The sequence below is a fragment of the Nicotiana sylvestris genome, chromosome 7 (assembly GCF_000393655.2).
Source record: "Nicotiana sylvestris chromosome 7, ASM39365v2, whole genome shotgun sequence".
NCBI classification, from domain to species: domain Eukaryota; kingdom Viridiplantae; phylum Streptophyta; class Magnoliopsida; order Solanales; family Solanaceae; genus Nicotiana; species Nicotiana sylvestris.
Genome location: NC_091063.1, coordinates 123,682,825 through 123,697,128, shown reverse-complemented (window position 1 = coordinate 123,697,128; position 14,304 = coordinate 123,682,825). Strand labels below are relative to the sequence as shown.

Below are 14,304 nucleotides of genomic sequence, written 5' to 3'. Positions count from 1 at the left end.
GCTTGAGTTTAAGAGGCCTTTAAATGAGGATTTGAGGGGTCATTTGGACTCCGATTTCAGTGTTCTTGTTATGTATAGACTCGTGAGGGTACAAGGTTTTGAAAAATGTAAATTTCACCTGATTCCAAGATGTGGACCCGAGGGGCGTTTTGGTCATTTTACATAGTTTCGCGTATTAGCTTAGACTTTAATTGTAGAATCAGTTACTTGAAATGTTAATTACATTAGTCAATTGAATTGAATAGATTTGGGTCATTTTGAGTCGAGTACTCGTGGCAAGGAAGTGGTATCAGGTTGATTTTGAGTTGGTTCGAGGTAAGTGGCTTGTCTAACCTTGTGTGGGGGACCTTTCCCTTAGGATATGATATATTTGATAATTGAAATGCCTTGTACGTGAGGTGACGAGCGCTTACTTGAGCTAATTGTTGAAAATCTGGTTTTTCCTTAAGTATTTCAATTGAGTTTTTCTTCCTGTTTTATTCTACTTGCGTATTTAGCCTGTTGCTAGTTTAGAAAAGCATGTTTAGTTGACTTAATTGCCTATTTGTCTAAACTTCCTTAATAGCACTATGTGAAGCATGTTAGGCTAGAATTAACTGTTTACTTGGTATGGAATTTAGCTTAATTGGGTATTCTTGTGTTGCTACTGTGTGTTTTTACTTTGAGACTACGGGACGACATCCCGGGAGATCCCCTGTACGTATTTATGATCTGGAATAAGGTGCGGGATACCAAGAGATCCCTGGCACGTAGATTGAGGATACCGAGAGATCATCGAGATACCAAGAGATCCCTGGCATACATTGAGGATACTGAGAGACCCTCGGGATACCAAGAGATCTCTGGCATATATTGAGGATACCGAGAGATCCTCGGGATACCAAGAGATCCCTGGCATATATTGAGGATACCAAGAGATCCTCGGGATACCAAGAGATCCCTAGTACATGTTGAGGATACTGAGAGATCCCCGGTTACTTTCCTTGTGGTTTACCTTCATCTCTGTTTCTGTTATTGTACTCTTATTATCCTGTATAGATTCTTACTGTAGATTCTCAATTGCACTGCTTATCTTATCTTGTTATCTTTATATTTTATTTAACCTCAGTAGGGCCCTGACCTTCCTCGGCACTACCCAACTGAGGTTAGGCTTAGCACTTACTGAGTACCACTATGGTGTACTCATACCTCTTCTACGCATGTTTTTCATGTGCAGATCCAGGTACCGCTACTCAGGCCTATCCTCTTTGAGGAGGCAACTCCTCTAGAGACTTCGAGGTACATCTGTCGTGTCCGCAGACTGAGAAGTCCCTTTCTATTCTTGCTTTTAGTATTTAGCCCTTCTGTACTTTTCTGTTCTTATTAGATATTACGGAGTTAGAGTTATGCAGTATTGATCTTAGCTTGTGATTCGTGGGTTTCCGGGTCTTGGATTTATGTTTTGGTATTGAGAGTTAAACATGGTGTATGTCGAGCGGCACATTTAAACACTGTTACTGCTTTATTTCTGTTTTAAATTATTTTACTTCCACAAGTTTTGGTTATCTTCCGCAAGTTTAGGCTTACATAGTCGTAGAGACTAGGTGCCATCACGATGGTTCACCGAGGGCGAACTGGGGTCGTGACAGTTTCTGACTCCTAGGCATTTTTCCCTTAGGCTCTTTTCTGGCCAAAACTATAGTGACCAATGTTAGGGTCTGACATCTGAACTATCATTACCCAACTTGTGGCTCCAATTCCAAGAATTAAATGAAGTTGTTCTAGGAGGAAAAACATATACGAATATACTACCATGCACAAACTTATCCTTCAAAGTACACCATCGTATGATAAATCACTTCCTGTGCCATCCGGTGAGTTTTGGTCTTAATCCAGACCTAGAATATGTGAAGGTTTCGCTATAATCACTCTTACTTACATTTCCTTTTAGCACCCATAGGCATCATTGTATATTCTCCAGTCACCAGAATTTTGATACACTGAAAATTAGATATTTGGTAAATATATAACTGAATATTGGCGCACTGAATTACAATAAACTTGCTAGCTGAAAGGCCGCTAACTGGTAATTGAGATAAACTGATACCCATAAAACATGATAACTGCTTTTGTACTTTCTGATAAGGTTATGCTCTAATCTGTACTGCTATCTGTTGTATCCCACTTTTAACATCCTCTCAAGTTTCATTTGTTACCAACCTATACCCCGTAATTATACCCCAATGGGAAATCATCATCTCTAGAAGCATGGGTTTTTATTGTCCGTCGTTGGGGCATTCAATGCATCTAGAATTCTAAAGGAAGAGAGATTTCCTATTGCTCTAAGTTTCATGGCACGATCTAGAGTAGAAAGAAGTGAGACAATCCTGGATGTCTTGGTATTTAACCATTTATGTGAGTGGCCGGCACACACATATAAAGGAAACTCCACTGAACACGAATTCATAGACTCCCTAGGACTCTTGAACCTAATGCTCAGAAACCAAGCTTTGTCACGCCCCGAACCTAGGCCTGGACGTAACACGACACTCGATGCTTGACTACATGTGACCAAGCAAACCAACTGGATGGCTGAATCAACATGTGATATCATAACATACTAAGTGCGAAAGATAAACTAACACATGCTGATATACTGAAAGTTTAAATAATATAAATTAAAGTGCGGAAATACTAATACAATTCTGAAACACATTTATAGCCAATATAGCTTAATATGAAAAGCCTGCGACTCTATCTAGCTGTTACTTTAGTCTATGAAGCCTTTAATAAAGTACTGAAAACACTGACTGTCTGAAAATACTGAAGACTGTAAGGTAATGATAATGCCCCGAAAGAACTGGGATTACCAAATAGCTGGTACGATAATCCTAACGCTCTGAATCATCAACTTGAAAATCATTACCTGCATCGTGAGATGCAGGCCCCGGGCAAAAAGGGACGTCAGTACACTTGAATTGCACTGGTATGTAAAGCAACTGAAAGAAAGAATTATAAATGCTGAAACTGAAACTAAGCTGATAATTGAGAATTAATAATTGATAACTGAAATGATATTTATTGAAACTGAAACTGAAATGATAACTGATAACTGAAATAATAACCGGTAACTGAAATGATAACTGATAACTGAAATGATAACTGATAATTGAATTGAACAAAGGAAGTAAGGATATGAATACTCCCTCTTCTGAATGATGAACAACCTGTTTATCTGAATAAGTTATAGCCTCGGACCTAATATATATGTGCACAAGCTACGGCCTCAAGCCCAAGTATACGTATACATAAAATGACTTCCAAAGTCTATCTCCGTGCCCCTATAGGCCTGACCGCGGTCCCGAATGCGGTAGATAGCAGGAACACTGCCTCACGACCGCAGTCGCGGTCCGGGCTCGGTGGTTACGCACTATTTTGTAAAACGCTCATAACGTTCTATACAGAGATCCGTTAGGGCTCCATAATAAATTGTTAGAAAGATATTTTAAAGGCCTATAATTTGTATGTTTTTAGTTTTCCCAAATTCCTTATACATTTTCACTAATCCCTGCTGGAAGACGGACCTTCTGCAACTTAGTCGATTTTGTCGAATCTTATACACCTCACTTTCCATCTTGATTTTGAACTAACTATTTTCACCCAAACTCATCCCGATAAGACTTCATATGTCTAAAATATCTAATTAATACTCATTTAACACATCCACACCTAGTCCAAATGTACAGGGTGTTACACATCTCCTCCTGAACGATGGCACAAGTGCCATGTTCCTTCTTGTAGACCCTGGCTAAACCTATTAAAAAGCATAAGAATTGAGTGCTTCAGCACAAGCCAATATAAATATGATAACGACACAAATCCCCACGGTGTAGGGGAGAACCTACTTGACCAAGTCAGCGAGACGTTCTGTCAAAAGAGGATGACGACTAGTGGTTGCAGGAGAAGAAGGATTACTCAACAAATTTGGATTGAACAAAGTACTTAAAAGGATAAAATCAAAAAATATGAACACTTACGTGTATGGTTCCAGGCTTCAGGAAAACTATTAACATTATCCACAACGGCCTCAGTCTTGACAAAGAAGTAGTCAAGCCAGAATTGCCGACTATCTTTATCGTCCATCTTCATTACCAAGAATTTTTCCCCACTATGTAGAAACTTCAAAACCGTCCCTCAATAGAAGCTAGACGTGAACGACTGCACCAAGTGTCACACCGTGACCTCGACCCTGGAGAGTTTGACAAAATTTAATAGCATCTTGATAACCTTGTAAATATAAGGGGCGAGCTGAGTAGGGCAACTGTTGTAATGGTGACAAAACTTCTCCACCAGTGGGAGGAGGGAGAATGAGTAGCGGATAGCGAACAGGTAGGCATAGAGAGCGCAATACCTAGGACGGTGAACATGTGTTTCATCCTCTCCGTCGGGGACTAATTCTACATGGTTGGGAAGGCCAAACATGGCTTTGAATTTAGCCAAGCGCCTAGATATCATTGACGATTGAAATTTCCCAGTCATCATATCTGGCGACCGTTGAAAATCGGATCAAGCATCAGGGTTGCAGGGGATGATCACCTCCACTGAAGGAAGAGCTTCATCTTCTACGGCAACGTCGTCATCCTCCCCGTGAACAGGGAATACAATAGCCAAGGGAATGGCGTGGTTCTCCTCATCAACATTAGAAGGAAAATTAGACATAGCTATGAAATTTATAGGAAGCCGAGATATGTAATATGAGAGTATGAAAGGAAGTTAAAGGTCAGAAGGCAATGAAGATTCAAGAAAAGGAACTTATGTAGAGCAAAAATGATTCCAAAGAAAGTAAAATTTGAATAGTGATGGAACAATCCCTATTTATAGAGATGAAGGCACCGAATCCAAAACGGTTCATCATAATTGGCACTAGAATAGAAATGGCAGAGCCAATCAAGGGTTGCGCGTGAATCGACGTAACGCGTTAGGAATCGGTATCATCATGACGTCATGACATCATTTCTTTTCTTGGATCAGACGATTCCAGCAAATCACATGGGAAAAATAGGGGTTTGAAATATGCGATACACGGAGAGCCATGTTTCATGTTTGTCACAACGACCATGACCATTGTTATCCGCTCATTGAACTCGCATACGAAGATGACCTCAACAAGCGGAGGGACTAACTGTATGGGCTAAAGATTGTCATAGTTATATGTGACCCTAATCAATATTAAGAAACCTTCGAAGCCAACCACGTGTCATCAATTTGATTTCAACAGAGGATGAAGGCGAGGTCGAATACTCAATGGAGGACGAAGGCAAGGTCGAGGACTCAACAAAGGTCGCATACGAGGTTGAGTACTCCCTTTAGCAGAGTAGTAACGTCTAATTTTAGAAATAAGACATTACAGAGAATATTCTAGTGAATATTCCTCTCATGTGTACTATTAAGATTTTTTTGGCCCATGTGCCCTTATAAATAGAAGGATATGTAGTTATAGGGGGGAGGGGGGATTGTACACTCATTGTAAAACAGAACACATTGACATTCTCTGAAGATTTTTTCTTTATCATACACATACAAAATACACTTTTCTTCTTATCTTTATTTATCTTTTCTGAGGATCCGAGTATTCAAAGTCTTATCATCATCTATCTTTCTTAGAAGGAATATCAAAGAATCTCACCCTTTTTGGCTGACTCACATGTATTTATTTACACAAATACCATTTATTATTATTTACTCTTATTTAGTGTTACCTTCTTTATTTTTGGATCATTGACTATAACATTATTATTGCCATTTGTTGCTACTCAAAAAGTATCTGTGATATCTCGCTACAAAATTGGCTAATCTATATTTTGGATATTAATATTGGCCAAAATTAATTCTATTTTATTAGAAAATCTGATTGTTTAAACTTTGATCTAAATTTTGGGTAACACAATCTTGATATTGTTAACCGCTGTCAGCCTGTCGCTAGCTACATGAAAGTTAAAGTCACGGAAAAAACTCAAAATTGTTATTAACACATCACTTAGAAATAGGAACATCTACAAAAGCTAAGTATTTTGGACATCAACTTAAATTCAATCAGGTCAGGAAACATCAAGAAAAAAAGAATTGAATTGTACCCAACTACCAGCCGTACCTAAGAATACACCTAATGAACTATTTCTAGCCTAGCTTGGATTCGAATCCTTACTCCTTAGTTAGAAAACTCCTCTATATAAGGAGCTCTTTCACAACCTTTATGACACACCAATTAGAACTTGCAAAAATTAAACACTTTCATTGCAACACGTTATCTTCCAATTAAACTAGCTCATTCAAAAATGGCTAAAGTAGCATTGTTGGTGGTGGTGTGCATGGCAGCAGTAGCTGTGATGCTAACGCCCCATGCAGACGCTGACATCTCTTGTGGGCAGGTTGTTGCGAGCTTGTCACCATGCATTAGCTATGTGAGGCAAGGTGGTGCTATTCCAGCACCATGCTGCAGTGGAATTAATTCCCTCAACAACCAAGCTACCAGCACTCCTGATCGACAGACGGCTTGTAACTGTATTAAATCTGCTGCTGCAGGCATCAGTGGCATCAACTTCAGTCTTGCTGGTAGTCTTCCTAGCAAATGTGGTGTCAATCTTCCCTACAAGATTAGCCCTTCCATTGACTGCTCCACGTACGTATCTAATACGCACCTTTAATTTTGTAATAGTACATGAGTGATGTAGGTTAACACCCTCTTCATTTTTACGCTTTCAAAAATAATCCTGGCAGCACATAAAAAATATGAATATTTTTGTCATTTCATTCTTCTCATTTTTCACTAAGATGCCTTCAACTCTCCAAAAAAAAAAAAAAAATTGCCACCATTTTTTTCCTCCATTTCCTCCGTAGGACCTTTTATTTGTCGGTTTTCTCCTACAATTGAGTCTCATAATTCACATGTCAAATAAACAAGTGTACCTCACATAATAACTATTTGGTTCACATGTACAAATTAATATGACTCTCAAGTAATAAAAAGGTAAGATTAACTTAAAGGGCAAATCAAAACCCAAATTTAATTTTAAATGTATACTAGTTTAAAGACTGAGTCTATGATTAAAAAAAAATGAAATAAGATTGAAACTGCTTTGAGCTTCAACTTAGCAGAAATTACACCATTGCGTTTGTTCTTCATTTTTCTCTAATTCTTCTTTGGTTGTCGGTTTAAAAATGTTGCAGGGTGCAGTAAGATGTGTGAGTTAACTTATGGTAGCAGAATGAAGGATATGGTAATAAATAAGATGCGTTCTTGGAGAAGATGGATGAAGCTTTTGTTGCATCTTCTAATGTTTCGATCATTTCTAGTTTAGTAGTACTCATGTATGTTCACTATCTTGCTCTTCAAAAGATTGTACCCTTTCAATTTGTTGACTACTATGATATCCTGCTACTTCTAGTAATTTCTTCTCCTTTTTCCAGTTTTATCTTCTTTAAAATTTCAGACGGTTTTTTTTAAAGCACTTCTCCTGACTACTCATCTTAAAATGGGCTGAGTAATAGCAACTGATTTCTAACGCATAAACTTATTTTGTGTTCTTCTTGAGGATCTTTCGCACCTGTGGCTCACTATAATCTCTGCAAATCAATCTAGACAAATCCAAGTTTAAACTACTCTGTATCTTTCCACTATGCATCCATTATGTTGTCCGACCACATAACATTGAAAAACTTATTGAATATCGGTGTTTACCCTTAAAAACGGATAACAGTTAAATTTATACACGGTTTTAAGGATATGTGGATTATTTCAATACAAGTGACTAATGACGTAGATTAAGCAAATGAAAGACGTGATACATAGCCAAACCAATGATAAGAGTGATCCCGAGCTAGATTACTGGCTCATGAGAAACCTGCCTCCGATTCCGGGCTTGTACTTATGAAGAACAAATGAACAAAAATAAGTACGTTGAATAACAGAGAGAATGCAAATAGATTGCCTTGGTAAGCATGTTACAATGTGTCTCATCAATAATAAGTCTCCCCTTTATATAGTGGAGAATTTTACCATAAGTACAATCCTAAAGAAGGTAAAAACAACTTCCATTTCGCTATTCACTGATTTTCCGCCGATATGGGCCGAGATTCACGCCGCGATATTCGATTGGGCACGGACATCTCAGCCCTTTGTTAGTTGCGTGTAGTTGTCTGGTATTGCTCTCCAAGGTCTCGAGGTTCGAACCGGACTCGGGGGAGGTGATCCTAATGCTACCGAGGGCAGTGTTTTTGCTTGAACTACGATACAGGAGGCTCCTCCCTCTTACTCCGAATACTCACGATCAAGTCCCTACTCCGTTTACCTCACCGGAAAATCGGGATGCTCAGTGGGTTTGATTTTACCAGTATACAGATGTTGATACCTAATTTTTCCCTATATATTTTTCAATATGCAAAATACCTTCAAAATAGCATATGTATGCATATATAAGTATGTCCAAATGTTTTATTATTTTTCATTAATTTTTAAAGGGTTTTAAAATCAATTTATTTCCCTCTTTTATCATTAAAACTCAATAATTATTTCCAAAATTATTATTTTGATAATTACTTTATTGGAATTTTACATTTATGTTAAAATATAGCTAAGGTAATTGTTTGCTATTTGTACAAAATTATTTAGTATTTTTAAGCTAAATTGCATATAATTGCAACATTAGCCCTTTTAAGATTCAATTATATTTTATATTCATACAATTAAGTCTAGTATTTTTAAATTTTTAATTATATGTTATAAATCATTTAGTGCTTTTAATTTATTTTCAGAAATTAATTTACTATTTTTTTTATAATTTTAAAAGGGGGAAATTGACTATTTAAATAGTAGCCCAATTTTATTCCAATTGTAGCCTAATTTGAACCCTAAATCAAACCCAATTTTCCGGCCCAATTTCGTTTAAACCCGACCCCTAACCCAACTAAACCTACTCAACCCTGGATCCCCACCTAACCCTTTAATCCTAGTCGTTGATCATTTAAATCAACCGCCACTATATGCCCTTTCCTTTTTAAACCCCAAACGACCCCTTACCCTACTTCATTTCTCACAAATCGCCGCCTCTGAATCCCTCTTCTCTCTCAACCCTCTCTGAAACCTCATGAACCCTAACTGCCGCCATCTATCCCCACCCTAATCCACCCTAAACCCTGCCTAATCCATGGCCTCTCATGGCCATTGGAGATGTGTAATGACCTCCTATGGCTCCTGGGTGTTTGTTTCTGTGGTTTCATGGCCAGTCCTCGAAGGAATCTGGTCTAGTCCTTGCTCGACTGCTGTTCATGGCTTTTCTCCGGCCATCCACGACCGTTCTCTGGCCATACATGGCCTTTCAAGGTAGATCCTTGTGTTTCCTGGTTAGATCGGAAACTTTCAAGGCCTTTCTCACCTCTTCTGGGTTTTTCGAAACCCTAATCTTTAAGATCTTTTGATTTTCTTTCAGACCTACTTTAGATTTGTACTTGCTATGAATGTTTTAAGTGTTTTCTCGAAAGTTCTTCAACTTTCCTTTCAAAATGACTTTTCGTTAAGGTTTTCCTTTAAGTTTTTCAAAAGATATCTTCTCCGATTTTTAATGTTGTTTGTGATTCTGCCATGTTTTGCTCATGTCGTTCTTCTATCTGAGTTAGCATGTTGAAAACTCTAATTTCTTTTTGGTCTCATTCGAGTTCTGAGACTGTTTGTGAGATGTGTACTTGTTTGATTAAGTTCCTCGTTCTTGTTTGACGTATTTGTTTTACCATCTTTTAAACTCGATTATTGTTGAAAACCCTAGGTCTTTGGGTCTGAGATTGTTTGTTTGAATACTTGACTCGATTTAAGGTTCCTTGTTTTAGACTCTCTTTTTCTTTATGTGATTCATCTGATTCTGAGTTTTACCATCTTTTAAACTCGACCATTGTTGAAACCCGGATTTCTCAAAATGTTTCCTCACTTGTTACTGTGAGACCTATACTTGTTTTGACTATCTTATTCACTTTGGCTATACGTGTGATCCCTAACTATCTAATCTTGTTCAATACCGAATCCTATGCTTATTTCTGTTAATATTGTATGCTGTTTCTTTTGCCAATATGCTTGGCCTCGCATGTCTGATATTTCTGTTCACTCTATTTATATACTGAAGTACAGAAGCATATTTCTTCCTTGATTGACCTTGATTTTGTGACTGATTTCAAAAGCTTTTCTTATATGAGCCCTGATTTCACTCGTCTGTTTAAAATTAATTGATTCCTTTCCCTTTACTGCGATGTTTTACCTTGCTGAATCCTTTCCAAAAATAAGCATATTTTTGTACTCAGACTTGATTGTTCACTGCATGCTTTTACTATCCCTTATATGGCAATAATCAAACTGATTTTTTCCTTATTTGAACATGTTACTACCTGTTAAACAGTGATTCTTTAATTAAAGCGAATCACTTGTGTAATTGATTCTGACTTGTGATTATTTCTATATTTGTGTTAAGGTTTTACTTATTACCTTATTCTTCACCTGTTTTCAGATTTATAAATACCCACTTTCTTTTCTTTCAAACACGAACGAACCATCTGAGTTCAGAACACACACTTCACTCAAAACTCTCTCTTTTTTCTCTACAACTATTTATGCTACTGCTTTGCCTAGCCGGCTGAAAGCCAAGGCTAGGCTGTGGAAATTTGCTTACTTTTTCTTTCTGCATTTTGCTTCTTACTGCTATGTCCTAGTTAATCTTCAAGCATCAACAACAACATGTTTCCTTAGTTGTTTCAGTTTCCTTCACTCTTGCCTGCTTTTGCTTGTGCAATCAAGTTATATTACTAAGAATGCTATAATCTGCTCCCTCCCCTTCTATATTAATGTTTTCCCTTATGCATGTACTCTATCAGTCACTTGTTATATGATTTGCTGACTTATGAATCCCAAACCCCCATATCCCCTATGTACTTGTGTTCTCTGGCTGGTTTGTGGGCATGCCAACATCATCTATTGCTGTGCATGTCCCAAACCTAACCCCTTTTGTGCAATTACCGATTCTGTGTAATTTAAATTTTACTACTACTGTTTTCAGATCACCCTTACCCCCTTACTATTCTCAGCCCAGTTTTAAATAAATCTCTATTTTTGCACTTCCACTACACTCTTAGAACTTAGGTTCTGCCCCTTTTGTGTGAACCTTGCCTTGGGACCCATGAGCTCCCCCTGAACTTGGACACATAAGGGTTGGCCCTTCCACACTGCACTCATCTCTGTCTGGTTATACAAACCTGGGTGTAAGCACTGCCCGGGATCCCTTGAGACCTTTAGGAAACTTTGACACACCCAGGTCTGAGAAAGGTTTTGAAACAAGTGGTGCTTGAGGTGGTTTATTCCATAACTTAGAGAGGAAGTCAAGAATCAGGCTTCCTCTTATTATAACTTCTTGTTTTACATTGTTCTAATGTAATTCAGTATTTGGTCTGTAATAATTTGTAACAAATACTGGGGTTGGCTAGTGAAAAGAGGATGGGTAATTATGCATGTTTAGCTATTAGAAGGGTAGAGAACATGCCTATAGGATCTGTTTCTTTAAATTATGCATGTTTTAATTCTACATCTAGATAACATGCCTATAGGACCTGTTCCTTTAAATTCTGCATGTTTCAATTCTACGTAGATAACATGCTTATAGGACCTGTTTTAAATTCTGCATGTTTTATTACCACACTTAGACACCATGCCTATAAGATCTAAACGACTATAATTAGACATCATGTTCATAAGGTTAAAATTAGTGTTTTTTCATATAAATCATGCCTATAGGAATTTCAAGTAAATCCTACCTGCTTCGTTTCACGTTTAACCAGATATCATGTCTACAGGAATTAAAAATCAGCAATAATAGAGATCATGCCTATTGGATCTAAAACCAGTCTAGTTTAAAATTAGTTTGACTCATACTATTCTGAACTAGTTTTAAACAACCTACTCCTTTTATTAATACGGTTTAGAAATCATGCCTATAGGATCCCAAATCACTCGTTTAAAACTGTTACTACTTTGCTACACTCCTAATAGACATCATGCTTATAGGATATCACCAACACGCTTAGTCAAGCCTTAGGTGATAACAACGAAACTGAATCCGCCTTTGTTAATTAGTGACTACTACAACCAGCAGGCAGGCCTGATTTGGACTTCTTATCTGAGTTATGTAATAAACTGGTCTGCTTCAAACAACTAAAATTAATGTGTTTGAGTCATGCTACTTATGTGCTTTACTTGAGGAGGTATATATGAGCCTTTTGGTTGCTTACATGTTTTTCCCTAATATGCAGTCCTATGTGTTTTGAATGTCGCCTTAGTCTTTTACCTTTAAAACCTAGAGTCAGCCTAAAATCCTCCCTCTTATAGGAATAATAGTCCTCAGTTCCTCGGGGACTGATAAGAATGGGACGGGTAATAGTATGCAATAGAGGTCGAGACCAATCCGCGCTTTAATACCTCAACGGGGTAGGAAGGGTAGATATGGATATGATGATCGGTGCGCTAATACCACGTGTATCCCCTCTTCTGAGGAGTGTCATACCGGGTATCGCATTGATGTGATCCATATTATAAATAAACCTAGGACCCGTCTCTCCTTTTATATTTTTAAGTATTTGTAAAAAAATGTAACTCCATTTCAGAATTCGCCTTTAATGAGTGTTCTTTCAAACCCTTATGTGTTTAAACGTTAATCCCCTACTACTTGAGCCTATACTTGACTATTTGCTAATTGTACAAATTCACAAAACTGTGTGGCTGGGAACTACACTAGTGGATCATGAGGGGTACCTAACACCTTCCCCTTAGGATAATTTCAAGCCCTTACCCCATCTCTGGTTATCAAACAAACTTAGAAATGAACTTTATAGGTGTCTTAATGCACCTTAACTCATTAGGTGACGACTCTTCAAATGCAAAATCCAGTTCCCAAAAGGAATGAGTTGTCCTACACCCAAAATGTCATAAACCAGATTTTTCAATGCAAAGAGGGAAAAAAGGGGTGCGACAACAGATAGTCCCCTCGTTTCTTAGAGAGTAGGTTTGCCGAAACGATAAGAAAATGACTCTGATTCCTTCCTCCACACGTTACGATGAGGGAGCCGAAACGTCCCATCAATCATGTCGTTCTGACTTTGGGCATGTGTTACCCATCAGCAGGTTGCCCCCGAATGCGAAGCGTCAGCTATTTCCCTATAAAAGCTTCCTCTCTTTGTTGTTTTTCTACTTTTCGACTAAATTACTACCTTCGAGCTTTCCATCCATCATCAAACCTTCTTCTAACCTTCATATCATCATCCTTGTTCTTCAATTTCCATAGTAATTTCCAGATTTTGCCCAGATTTTTTTTAAATATGCGTACTTTGTTCTTCATCTTCAAAACTCATTTTTCAAAAACTTTGCATTCTTTCCCCAAATTTTCAAATATTCCCAGATGACAATGGCCAAAACATCGAAAACAGTTCCTCAACAAGTTGCCTCTTCATCTTCTCAACCGGCCGCTGATGCTGAAACGGTTGCCCTTGAAGTGGTCATCCTTGAAATTGCTTCCCCCCTATGGTTGCTAACGAACCGGATGCCAAGTCTTCGTTAAAACGTTCGTTCTCGGGGGCTGCTCAATTGTAGATGACTTTAAAGTCGAGAAACCTTCTAGCAAATAGGATCGGGGCGAAGGGGTTTTGAGGTACATATGTTGCGTGACGGAAGATGTTCTTCCCATAATTCATAAGGACTACAATTGGGAAGGCAAGAGCATAGTAGTCCCCGGGCCCAAGGACGCTGTTACTACCCACGTGGAGGGGTACTTAAGTATTTACACTTATCCCTTTACACTAGGATCGGTGGATCCTATTGTTATGGAGTTTTGCAAGAGGTACGAGGTGTGCCTCAGGAAAATCCATCCATCATTGTGGAGGATTGTGATCCTCCTCCGCTACTTCATGAACAAAACCGAGTCTCGTCGGTTCTCGATCAACCACCTGCTCCGATTATATAGTCCCCGATTGTTCCAAAGGGTCTAATCAAGCTTACTCACAGGGCAACAATGCCCTTTTTTGAGTATCGATGAAGACTGGGATCGGGCCTGGCAGGGATGCTTCGTCCGGGTGAAAATTGAGGATTTTATCCCCCCCCCGAATACATGGCATTTCCAGAAAAGTGGAATGTGTCTCGTAAGTGCAATCCTTCTTTCAACATAAAAATTCTTTTTCTTCAATTTCTATTTTCTCATTCATGATTGTGGTTGTGTAGCTGTCACGTGGGTTCTGAATGTGGTTCCC

General features: G+C 38.3%; 1 protein-coding gene across 1 annotated transcript; it reads left to right on the top strand.

The window, feature by feature from the left end:
- The first annotated feature begins 5,547 nt into the window (after positions 1–5,547).
- Positions 5,548–7,427, top strand: LOC104246707 (non-specific lipid-transfer protein 1-like). The gene is made up of 2 exons (XM_009802585.2): positions 5,548–6,658; positions 7,207–7,427. The coding sequence occupies exons 1-2, from the start codon at positions 6,315–6,317 to the stop codon at positions 7,214–7,216; spliced, it is 354 nt and encodes a 117-aa protein (XP_009800887.1). The 5' UTR covers positions 5,548–6,314; the 3' UTR covers positions 7,217–7,427.
- The last annotated feature ends 6,877 nt before the right edge of the window (positions 7,428–14,304 follow it).